General features: G+C 38.6%; 1 protein-coding gene across 1 annotated transcript in view; it reads left to right on the top strand.

Annotated features, from left to right (window-relative positions):
• The window catches only part of ipo11 (importin 11), a 98901-nt gene extending 90502 nt beyond the window's left edge, over window positions 1-8399 (top strand). Inside the window, exon 30 of the mRNA XM_077561987.1 lies at window positions 6779-8399. Coding sequence (XP_077418113.1) covers window positions 6779-6943 — 165 coding nt within the window. The 3' untranslated portion in view covers window positions 6944-8399. The remainder of the gene's footprint in view (window positions 1-6778) is intronic.
• Window positions 8400-12215: the final 3816 nt, after the last annotated feature.

Genomic DNA, 12215 nt, shown 5'->3' with positions numbered 1-12215 from the left:
TCAGACCAACTTGTTACCTTCTATCATATTGTTTGTGCTGTGTATCGCCACCTAGATTGTTTTTGTGCGTCACTTGTGCATGTTTCGTTCCACTCACTGTTGCCTTAGAGGCGTAGAGCCACTTCACTAAAGGGTAGAACACTTCTGGTTTCTTCTTTAGCAATGAATATTTCCTCCAGCAGTCTTCCGGTTGAATTGATCTTTAACTCACACGCAAACAAACCAAGTTTATTTTCTAACTTGCAAGTCCAATTAATTCAAAAACCTGAATGGGCTGCTTGCTAATGTCACATGCATCAAATTGTTTTTGTTTTGTTTTTTTAACCGTTTTGTTCCCAACCCATTTTGGTGTCAAGCAGTTAATTAGTTGAATTTGTATGAGGCCTCATTTATGAAAAATAATCAATGGCATAATGTGCAATGCTGTTACTTTAAATCAAGGTTAGATAACCACATCCATATCTGTTCCATGTGTTGTGTCTTATAAGATTTAGTTGTAAAATTTGGTTTCATCCACCCATCAAAATCAAAATTGCTAATGCGGTGTCCCCGAAACGCCACTCGAGCGCTCGTGGCCGGCAGGCACGCGTGAAACCGCGGGGCGGGTGGTGGACGCATGACGCAGTGAGCCGTCAACGGGCACGACTGCATGGTTCGGGGTGGACAATCTTAATTTTAATGATGAATATATGAGGCAAGCCACGTAAAACCCATTTTGACATCGTGTGAACCGTGGGGCGGATGGCAGGGGGCGCGCTGAGCCGTCTGACTGCGGCGATGGACGGCGCGTGCATATACTGTAAAAAAAAGAAGAAAAAAAAAGAAAAAAAGCACGCTGTGAAAAATCGGCAAAACAGCGAGGCCGCGAAAGATAAACCCGCGAGAAACGAGGGGACACTGTATTTTATTTTCTTCACATTTCAAACGCAAGTTATGCAGCAGTCCAATTCAGTATGCCACCTGGTGATCTTGTGTCATTGAGTGTCAGCTAACAGTTTAAAGGATTTAGTCTATTGACTAATTGATTTGAGTCATTACAGCACTCAGGCTCAATCTCCTCCCGTCCATCTTCTGAGGGTCAGTCACTGTGAGTGACATCTCGTATATTTCGAATTTCTTACATCAGGAGTTGCCAAACTGTTCACATTCAATAACAGTGGGTGATATGTTGCTTTTCATCAAATGTGACAACTTAAGAACTGTGTTGAAGTCATGTCACGCTGTGGCAGAGGCTTTGCCGCTGGCCGGGGTTCCAGATGTCGTGTCAAAAATTAGCTAATAGAATTAACATGTCTGCCTGCCGTGTAATCCAGTCAACCCCACGCTGTCTGCAACACTTCTTCGTTAATGCTTGAATTCATCAGACAGCCGTACAGCTCATTACTTCACGTGAGTGTGTATGTGCCCCAGCACACACACTGTGTTGATGACACGTGGCAAATCTGTGTGGTGATTATCAGTAAATTTAATCTGACACTCAAACAGCAGGCGATCCGGTTTTATGGTCACCCCAGGCTGTTAAATGTAACATCTCGAGCCTCATGGGAGGAATTCCTCAAATTTCACTTACTGATTAGATTTTGGGCCAAATGTCAAGGCCAACTGACATGCGTGGGTCGTTTTTGTGAATGTAATATCAGTGGGGAAACTTTGTCAACTGTCTGAACTCGGGCTGGGAATCTTTGACGATTCGATTCGGATCTTTAGGGCTGCCATTCGATTCAGAATTGATTTTCGATTCAAAAGGATTTGATTGACAATGGCTTCTGCTTCAGTTTATAGATGTGCAAAAGAATTGTCATGATCTACTCCAGTCTGGTTTGCAAGACAGAATAACAAATGGAGACTTTGAAATGTGAAAATGTATTAGGTTTTAAAATATAAGGAAAGTGCTTTCCCCCCCCACAAAAACAGTATGTGGACTACAACTGCTACTCTATGTAGCTAGCTATACATTTGATTGCTTTTTACAGTATATTCTGCCCTCCCTGAGCAGACTGTGAACAGTCCCCCAAAAAGAGTCCAATGCTGGTATCTGTTTCATTCACCCTGTTCCGTTTTGACTGACCATACAGAGTGGACGATTAAAGAAGTGACTTGTTTAGCTTGTTTCCCGAACGTAGCTAGCTCAAGGCTAACGCGCAGTGGAAAGTGCCATTGACTTGTTAACGCAAATTAGCACGCTACTCGCGGCACTTTTATCACTCAAAAGAACGGCTATTCATACAAAATGCTTCAGGAAGGTATACAGAGAAGCATCTTAACATTACTCACCGGCATGTGCTCTTCCTACGCTGCAAAAAACAACAATTTTTATTGGCATAAATTGATTGTGACTTTTCCCTTCTATTCTGGCTCCAACTTTACAGGGTATCAGAACGCGCGGAACCACACTGCCCCTAAGGGGACAAATCGTGCACAACTTGAACAGCGCTCCCAATAAAGGCACACACAAACAAGGAAAAGACAGTATAAAATAATTTCAATAAAATCGATTTTGGGACATTTGATATCGATTTTGAATCATACTAAATGCGATTCTTATGAGAATAGTGTTTTTTTGTTTTGTTTTTTGGCACACCCTTAGTCTGAACCGATGATTAAAATAATTTTAACATTCCGTTTAAAATCATACTTATCTTATTCTTGCTACTGTGATTTGTGATGAATTGATTATCATTGGTCTCTATAGATGATGAAGGAAATTTCTCAACTGCAGAAATTGTACATGTTCTACAAACCTCTTACATAATACTCGTCTTCTTCACTAATGTACGATTCCTTCCGTCACCTCACTCTTCTCGCCTTTTCACCTTTCCTTCCCTCAATCTCACACTTATGTCTCCTCTCAGATTGTCTCTTTTGTTCTCATTTCTGCCATATATTTCATCTCCATATTTCCTTTTGGATTCAACAGATTGTGCTTGTATTTTTTCTCAGATAAGTAGTTTCCACTCCTGTGATTTGCTAATTTATTTGCATAGCAGGTCATCTCAGCATTCTTTTGTCTTTTAGCTCAAGGGTGTTAGTTTTGCGCCTGTATCTGTTTGCTTAATCTTATCCATGGCTTCCTGTGTTTGACACACTGGACTGTAAATTTACATCTAGGTTGACATTTGGGCAAACACGGGTTTTAGGTACTCATTAACCACGTTTTACTGTATTGAAAGACATGTAACTTGAGTGTTAACTCAAGGACTATCCACAACTTAATGCAATTGAATCAATAGTTGACCTTTTTCCTAATAGACGTTGCCTGCAAATGACAGCAAGGTGAGACTGATCAACAGGAGCTCGAAGTTGGTCATTCGCTTAAGCCACATTTGAAACAAAAACTGTTCAATTAAGCTCACTACAGTGTGCTTTGAAACATGCACCAAACGGAAGGTTGCTACTTGGCATGGGCATAATAAGCAATCAATCAAATTCTGTTCTCCTAACACTTGTTGCAAAATAAAGTCCACCCCTTAACTTGTCTGCAGAAGAGGCACTTTTGATTCAGCCTTAATAAGGAGGAATCTATAAATGTTAACTGTGGGAAGTTGATCCACAAAGACATCCACCCTGGCACAAGCTCTCTGTCTTTTCTTCCCCTCTGAGTGAAGTTTACTCTCGATCAGTGGCTGTCATTAATATTTGTCCATTTTGGGCCTGTGAAGCCCTTTGAGACATTTTTGTGATTAAGAGTGATATAAATGAATTTGATTTGAAATTAGACACGCTACCATTCCGTTGAAAAATACATTTAAAAAAAAGTAATACATGAATTTGTCATCAACTCCCCCCATAATCCATCAAGAATATTCAGTCAATTGCCCATCCGTAGAACTCTTAATATCTCATTCCTTCCAACAGTTTTACATGACAGAATAAAAAAGAAATCAAAGAAATATTGTTTTAGTCATTTATGAAAGATTATAATTATAAAATTATGTGTTTAGGAATCTTACCATAATTTCAACCAAAAACGCTTCCTGACGTTACAGCCCGTAAACTCGCATTGTTCTCTCAGTCGACTCGGCATGCTTTCAAACACAAACACAGCAGAGTACACACTAGTCAGTTCGTAAATTATGATGGTTATATGCTTTTCTCACTAAAACACTCGAGCAGCCACTCTTCAGGGGTTTGATTGCTCTGTAATGGCAGCAAGCTAATGAGCAGTACAAGTGTCATGATTGGCAAGGGACCAAGAGTTGCCATTTACAATAATGCTGCTCTCCAAGGGCTACAAATTATTCTTTTCATGCCCTTTCTCCTTCTGTTTATGGACGTCTACAGTGAGGGCAAATGAAACTTTGGCTGATTAGGTGATTAAAGAGAGCCACTCGCTGCTTGTATGGGTCTGTACACTGACCTGGTTTCAAAGGGTTGACTGACGGGAAAAAAAAAACACCATCATTACGTTGTCAAGGGAAGAAGAGCAGACTGAGTCATAGAACAGGACACAAATATTCGTCAGTCCCAAAAGTGATGCAATTTGGATTTTCATTCAAATCTTCTGGATGACGAGTCCTCAAAAGTCACATGATTGCAGTATGTCAGCAAATCTTGTCATCTCACTGAACATTAAAAGATTCATTCCACCAGTAATTTACTTTTTGGTCCTTTTGGAAAGACGTACACTTAATAAATCCACAACAACCTATAAAAAGCCACTAGCAATATTGCTCTGCAAACAACTTCCTTTCCTTTCTCCAGTATGCCAGGAAAGGTTGAGTCGCTAGGCTTTGCAATGAAACGCCCTTGATTTGTGGAGGACCTTGTTGCAAATAGTGAAATGCTGAAAGTGTTTTGGGTACAAATAAAATACTTTGAATTACAAATGCAATTTCTCTAATTGCTCATCATGATTATGATTTAAAATAAAAATAACAACAACAAATAAATAACTCTGATTCCTGAAATGTTAGATATAATTTCCAACTCATCTAACAAAATGGCCCTCCAAATTAAATGACTTGTATCACTTTAATGTACACTACTGACTATTAGCCAGGGCTTTGGCATCATCTTGTGGCATCACTGTTTTTTGTTGTTCTATGCAATGACTATTTTTCTCTTTAAAGCATTTCTAAAAAAACATCGCCTGTGTACTTAAAGATTTTGTGATTGCCGGAGCAAAAGATTGGAACATGGTAATTGAAATTACATTATTTCTGATGGGATTGTTTTGTTTTGTTTGTTTGAAGGAACAACTTCAATGTCTACCAGTGTTAAGGATTTTTTATTTTAACTTTGGAGTTTGGGCTGTATTTGAAAGTCATTCTATCTCACTCAGATAAAATGTCATGTTATTTATACAAAGATTGGATGCGTATTACAAAAAATAATAATAATAATGAGCCGTTGCATTTATATTTGAAAACTTCTCTTTATGCTTCTCTTGCTACTGTCCATGCATCATAAAATAACTGGCAGCTGCTGAATATACAGAACTTTTTTTTTCTAGCTTTGTGGATGTGGACATCCCTGGCAGGAATTAACTAGAGGAAAATCATTTCTATGGCTTCCAGAGAGCTGGTTGGAAATCTGGTTTATGCTCATTCCCGTCACAAACTTTGTGCCTTTGGGCCTTGCAATTGTAACTCTGCCGCTACTGTCACCATGCAAATGGGAATGTTATCGACCAAGCAGTATGTTTTGATTCAGCTGTCTACAACATTTTTTTTCCCTTTTTTAACTTTCCATTGATAAAGAGATTAAGATATAATTTTTGGGTGCTGAAAGTAATAGCATCTTACTTAGTGTGTTTACTTCTTGCCGTGTGGCTGCCTTGTTAGTGATGTGTTTTATTGAAGAGCAGGTTGAGGCAAGACAACAGGTTATTCCAACCAAGTTGAGACTGTGGAGTTTAATACTGCAGGCACAGCAAAAGGTAACGGTAAAGTTAGCATGGACGATGACAAATTGACTTTACCAACATGTGACCAGCAGCTTCAGTATATGTCACTCATATGACATTGGCTCAACACACTTTTACTCTGTACCTTTTTTATGAGATTTTCTCAAGTGTGTGAATTCCAGTGAAAAATTACCTAATTTTGTTCATATTCTAATAAAATGAAACATTGTCTCTGTGGTCAAACCCTTGACACATTGGTTAAAAGATGCTGATGCTGTGCCATTTCACAGCTCATCACTGTGAAATATGGTTGATGTGATGTGCGAAACTGCTGATCAAAGCAATACTTGTGTGCAGTAACGTGTTCAAAATTGAACCAGTCTGAATATGTAAAGGACACATGCATGTTATTTCACAATTTAAAGCCGTTGCCAGGTGTCAGTGAATTTTTTTTCTGAAGGATCAAGAATGCGACTGAATTATAAGTTTCATTTGGATGTGCGCATTCATTAAAGAGTAAAGACACAGTAAGTCCCTCATTGTGTCTGTTCTTATCCCCTTTCTGATATACAGCATTTGTTTTGCATGTCAGTGGTCATGTTTTGTTTTGTTCAACTATTTTGTTTTTTATTTAGATTAAAATGAATTGCTTTTATTTTAATTTGTGTTATTGTATTTAATTAAATAAAAAGGCATTTTGTTGTCAATACTACAGTATTATTTGACCAACTTCAATAAACGTTGGACTAATTTTATAAAATTATATGTGGCTTAACAAAAGTCAATGCAGCCTTGCTTACCCAGCCCCCCGTTATCTTATTTAGCAGTATCTCTTCCAATTGAGATTTTCTGCTTAAGTACAAAAGCTGCACCTTCCTCACTGGTACATTTTGCATTAAAAAAACTAAATAAAATTGTCTTGTTGTATTGCAGTTTGCCCTGGGAGACCCCGTGCACAGTGTCTCACTCCAGCAGTTTGTGTACGAGAAGCTGAAGGCTCAGCAGACCCTCCTGGGAGACCAGAGCTTCAGCGGCCTCATGGAGACTGTGGACACGGAGCTCGTAAGGCAGCTCCAGGAGTTCCTGCAAGGCTTCTGAATCACGACCACAGTCTTTCACCACCGTTCGCAGCACACCGTTGCCGTTTAATCTTTAACGCCTTCTTTCCGTTAAAGAAAAAAAAAAAAAGACTCAACCCAACGTGTGGATCGCTAATCCAGATCTTCCCAAACGCTGCCCATGTTATGCCTTATATATATTCAGAGCTAGCTTTGTCCATTCCCCCGCTAACGCCTCACATCCTTCTGTTAAACTAGATTGCGTTATATTCCTTTTCTAAAGAAATAGATGTAGGGTTTGTCTGTATTTAACACAATTTTGTAAAACATCACCTCACTCAAGCTTCCACTCATCTTGTCAATTTGCGGTTTCTTCCATTAGTGTGGTTTTGAAGTGGAATGAATGAGTGGAAGTGTACTAACCAAAAATTGTTTGCGTGCGAGGGACTGTTCAAAGGAATATTCTACAGACTGGAGCCAAAATGTGGATGAAAGGAAACCAGAAGGACATTTAACAGTGTTTACAAAATCTATTCTTGGAAAAAAAATATAACAAACCAAAAAACACAAAACAAAATGTAATTTTTGTATGTATGTAAAATATGGACGATAATCCGCATGATTATTCTTTTAGTTTGTTTTTACATTTGCGTTCCCCCCCCCCCCCCCCTCCATTTTTTTTAAAGTGATTATGTTGTCATAGCCGGGCGGGGGTCAAGTTGAAGTAACTACTGAGAGTTTTTTCTTTGTTTTATGTTTTAGTTATAAAATTTGTTTGTTTTTGTTTTTTTGTTCTTCTTTTATTCAAGCCATTGTTTTGAATGTGGAACCACATTATGTATATATGTACTGCTGCTAATTGTGGGCGTGTCGGAGCACTTTAATAACCAAAAACTTCCTTCTCATCACTGCTACATCTTCTTCAACATAGTGAATATCAGCAAGATGACTTCACTTCAGTTATACTTCTTGTCACCTTCCTTATTTGACCACTAAAAGTGAGAGTGGCAGAACCAGTATTCAATACAATTTAGTTTCATTTAGGCTATATCAGTGTTAAACATACAGTAAAGTACTTCAATGGTTTTTGAGCTCCGAAACTGAAAATGGTTTGTCTGAGAATTGGAGTTCATGAGGGAACTTAAAACTCTTTTTGTTCAGCTTTATAATTAGATATTGACAGTCTATGTTATTGCATAATAGCTTTAGTTTTACACAGGAAGGAGATAAACATGCAGCTGACTCCCGAGTGGAAGTCAGCCTTTCGGCCCTTATGCTTGAAACGTGAGACTCTTTGTTTCTTGAAAGTGTGTTTCTTGTTTCCGTTAAACACTAGAGGATCTCTCTGCTTGTATTCTGTTAATATGACAACTCTGCAACAGCGGATGTTTGCTTTTGGATTTGTTTCATGTTTTGATGGGGCGGGGGCAAAAATAAAAAAATAAGTAAAAGATTTGTTCTTTATTTCCCCCTTGGGCTTTCAATAAAATGCAGTACTCAGCCAAAAGTTAGAAGCTCAATGACTATAAGAAGAAAACACTACTGTGTCATGTTGCTTTTCTTTCTCTGCTGCTCACAAAATCTGCCTTATTTTGATTGACTTGTATTCTGTGATTGACACTGCCAGAGGAGGTATTAATTTAACAGTTGTCTATTGTGGTTGCAGTGAAAGGCACTGCTTCAAATAGAGACATTTCTTAAAGGCTATTTCTCAAGATCCTGCAGAATTAACTGATCAGTAAAAAGGAGATCTGCAGGTGGCAATTATACAGAATCCAGCAAAGGTGAGATGTTGCAGATACGGGTCACTTTGTGGTGTGATGTATAAAATACGGGAGAAGAGGGTGATGGGTGTTAAACTTTCACTTTTGTCCTTGCAGTGCAGAATGCGCTTACTCGCAAGTTCCAGTCCGGACCAACTCCGTTACGGCTTAGCTAATACCCTTAAAGGCGGAAAGTTCCTATGTGTCTACTTTAACCCATTCAGCGACGGTGAGAAAAGGCAGGAAAGTGCATTTAACAGGGATGTGATTTTTCCGCTAATTCGCAGAATTCCGCTTTTTTTATCTCCCCCCCCCCCCAAAAAAAAAATCCGTTTTTTTTTTTTTTTTGTATTTCATTGTGTATGCACATGACTCCGACAGATAACATCTTCTGCTATAACAAAGACATTTGTGGTATGCTCTAATATGAGTTACTTTTCATTTGGTCATGATACAATTATTTGTTCATGAAATTTGAACTCTTCAACATTATTTATGTGTTAACTTAGTAATCACATTAGTTAGATATGATGATATTCTCAGTGATAGTTTTTAAAAGCAAAGGCAGTCCAATGTTTTTGAATGTGACTGATTTTGAGTTGACTAAAACTGCCATTTTATATGGGATAGTTCAATATACATTGAAAATTTATGCTGTTGTTTTGTCTATTTCTTTGTCATGTGAGTGCATTGAAAGTACTTAAAAACACGGAAAACCCATGAGCTCCGGGGGGCGTAGCCCCCCTTGTCCCCCCACCAGGGCACTGCCCTGGACCTAGCTGGGTGCCAGCGGCCCCCAGACCCCGGGCTAAATTTTCAGATAATTTGACTTTGGTCAAATCACATCCCTGATTTAATATTTGGTTATCTAAAGAGCTGATTATTATTTTTTTTTTAATACAGCTCTAATAATGGTTCTCATTAGATTGAAATGTTTACCTAATGTTGTGGCCAGTGGGTCGGATCTTTTACAATCCATGTGAAGCTTTAGTGTCCGGCTTATGTTAGGGGCCCAAAAAGTTTGGGACTCTTTGATGTTTGCATTCTCCCAACAGTCCATGAAGCCCAAGTTTGAAACAAAAGAAAAAGTATTGCCCTTTTCAGCAAGAGTAACTGTTTGTTTCTCCTCGCTCAGGCGATAAGGCGGCGGGCAGTCGCTCGTGGGCCAGCCTCCACCAATTTGTCTTAGGAGAGCCGACGATGTAGTGCCGGACGCTGGCCTCTTAAGTGATTTATGGAGTGTGAAGAGACTTGTAAGGAATTCCGCGCACACCTTCGCAACCAGCACTTCTAATTCCACAGAGGCGCTCATTTTTCTTGCGCTGTACTCGGACCGCAGCCAATGTAGTCCTTGAGAGAGCCACAGGTACGTTGTGAACAAGCCACTGCACTGCACCACAGGGGAATGTTACTCGAGTGCAGTACTTTGCAAAAGTTTTGGGCCACCGCTTACTTTTGGGGGGGTTTTCCCCTCAATGGTCAACATGACTTGTAAAACATGAACTAAGCGAGCACTTTTACACAAATGAAGCTAATGATCTAAATAAGGGGGCATGTTTGTTTTAACCATGTTAGTCAATATAATAGCATTGGAATTGTCCAAGTTCAACCCCCAAAATCATATTGGCGGTTTCTGTCTGCTTCCCATCCTCCATTAACAAGGAAGTAACCTGCTAACTAGAAAATGGATGGAAAAGCAAACACAAATGCGAAGCTCTACAAATTTTCACAGTTACTACTAGTTTATTGTTGGAAGAGTTCTGCTCTCTCCAGAGGACCCTTGCTAAAATAACAGATGTAAAAGTGGCCTAAGATTTGCACGCTCCTGTACAACATTTATGGCTTTTATTGAAATTGTTCTCCTTATTTCATATACGAGTATTGTCTTTTTTAGACAGAGCATGTACAGTATGTTTTACCCAAATGTTTGCACCTTCTGTTTTTAAGTCTTTCGTTGCTATATAGTGTACTCACAAAATGTTAGAGCGATTGTATTGGGCTCTTGGGCGAAAATTCCCGGTGAAACTTTTGCTGGTGACCTTAATTTGACCTCAACCATTGAACGCACATGTCCAGCTGTTCAATACTTTTTGAGCAATTTGCTGTTCACTGACGAGCTGAGCGGCAAAATTTGTTAGTTGACCAATACATCTCCGGTTTCAATTCAACCAGTTGTTCATATTTTAGCATTAGGAGGTCAAGACAATTCCTAACACTTAAGCATTCGAACCATTGTTAGGCTTCAAACGGGAGTTTCTCGGAAGGAAAGGCGGGACTTTGGACGACAGTGTGTCATCAGCAGGTCTGTGGAAGCGTCACTGAAATGCATAAAAATTGTTCATAGAAAATGTTTAAAAGTGTAAATTGTTTAACTCATTTACTATCATTAATTCATTTTAAAAAATGGATTATTAAAAATTAGGGGCAAGAGGCGATTTAAATTTTTTATTGTAATGAATCACATTACTTCACTAGTTAACTCACGATTAATCACAAGTTTTACATCAGTTCTAAATGTAAAATAAAAACAAGTCTAGGTTTTCATAGTCTTGTTAACAAAAGTGGGAAAAAAAATGTTAAACTAATAGAAATAGTTAAAATGAATTTTTGATTTTTATAGCCGTCAATGGCAGTGAATCAATTTAAAAGAAAAGAAAAGATTTTTACAAAATTCTTGGCGTCAGGCAGTTAAAGTTTTTAATCGTAAATAATCGCATGACTTCACTAGTTAACTCGCAATTAATCACACATTTCATATCTGTTCTAAATGTACAATAAAAAAAAATCTAGGTTTTCATACTATTGTTAACTCTTTGACTGCCAGACGTTTTCAGAAAAGGGATGCCGTGGGTGCCAACCGATTTAAGCATTTTGACTGATCTTTCAAGGTCCACAGAAAATTATGTGTTTGGACTATGGAAACACACATACTACCAAATGAAAGATTGGACTCTCATCTTCCATCAGAAAAAAAAGTTTGTTTCTACCTTATTCCGTTTTTCAGTAATCAACAATAGAAAATGGTTAGTTTCACCTCTGTTTGGAAACAAACGTCTTTTAACGTCTTTGGCACTCCTCCATAGGATTTTACTAAACGTTATTTAACGTTTTTGGCAGTCAAAGAGTTAACAAAAGTGGAAGAAATGTTTAATTAATAGAAATAGTTAAATTATTTTTTTTACGTTTATAGCCGTCAATGGCAGTGAATGAGTTAAAAAGTACTGAAACAGTTAACAAGATCAAATTCAATTCACCTGTAAGGCACATTTTATGCTCATCTTGCTATTCACATTAAAGTCCATTTTTTATGAGTAGTGTAGTTGTTCATTTGGAACACAATCCAGCACACTCCAATCCAATTCAAGCCGATGTGAATGAACAAGGTCAAGAGGCAGTTGGCTGTATTGTTACGCTGAAGTAGCCACCCCACCCCCCCACCCCCCACACACACGCTATCGAGCCACCACAGTTGACAGCGTGCATGATGACAATGCATGCAATGATTTTCCCACAGAAAACCTTTTAACCAGTCTTGTCCTTCACTATTTG

This window comes from Vanacampus margaritifer, chromosome 3, assembly GCF_051991255.1.
Source record: "Vanacampus margaritifer isolate UIUO_Vmar chromosome 3, RoL_Vmar_1.0, whole genome shotgun sequence".
In the NCBI taxonomy this organism is placed as follows: Eukaryota; Metazoa; Chordata; class Actinopteri; order Syngnathiformes; family Syngnathidae; genus Vanacampus; species Vanacampus margaritifer.
This window is presented reverse-complemented; position numbering and strand designations above follow the sequence as displayed.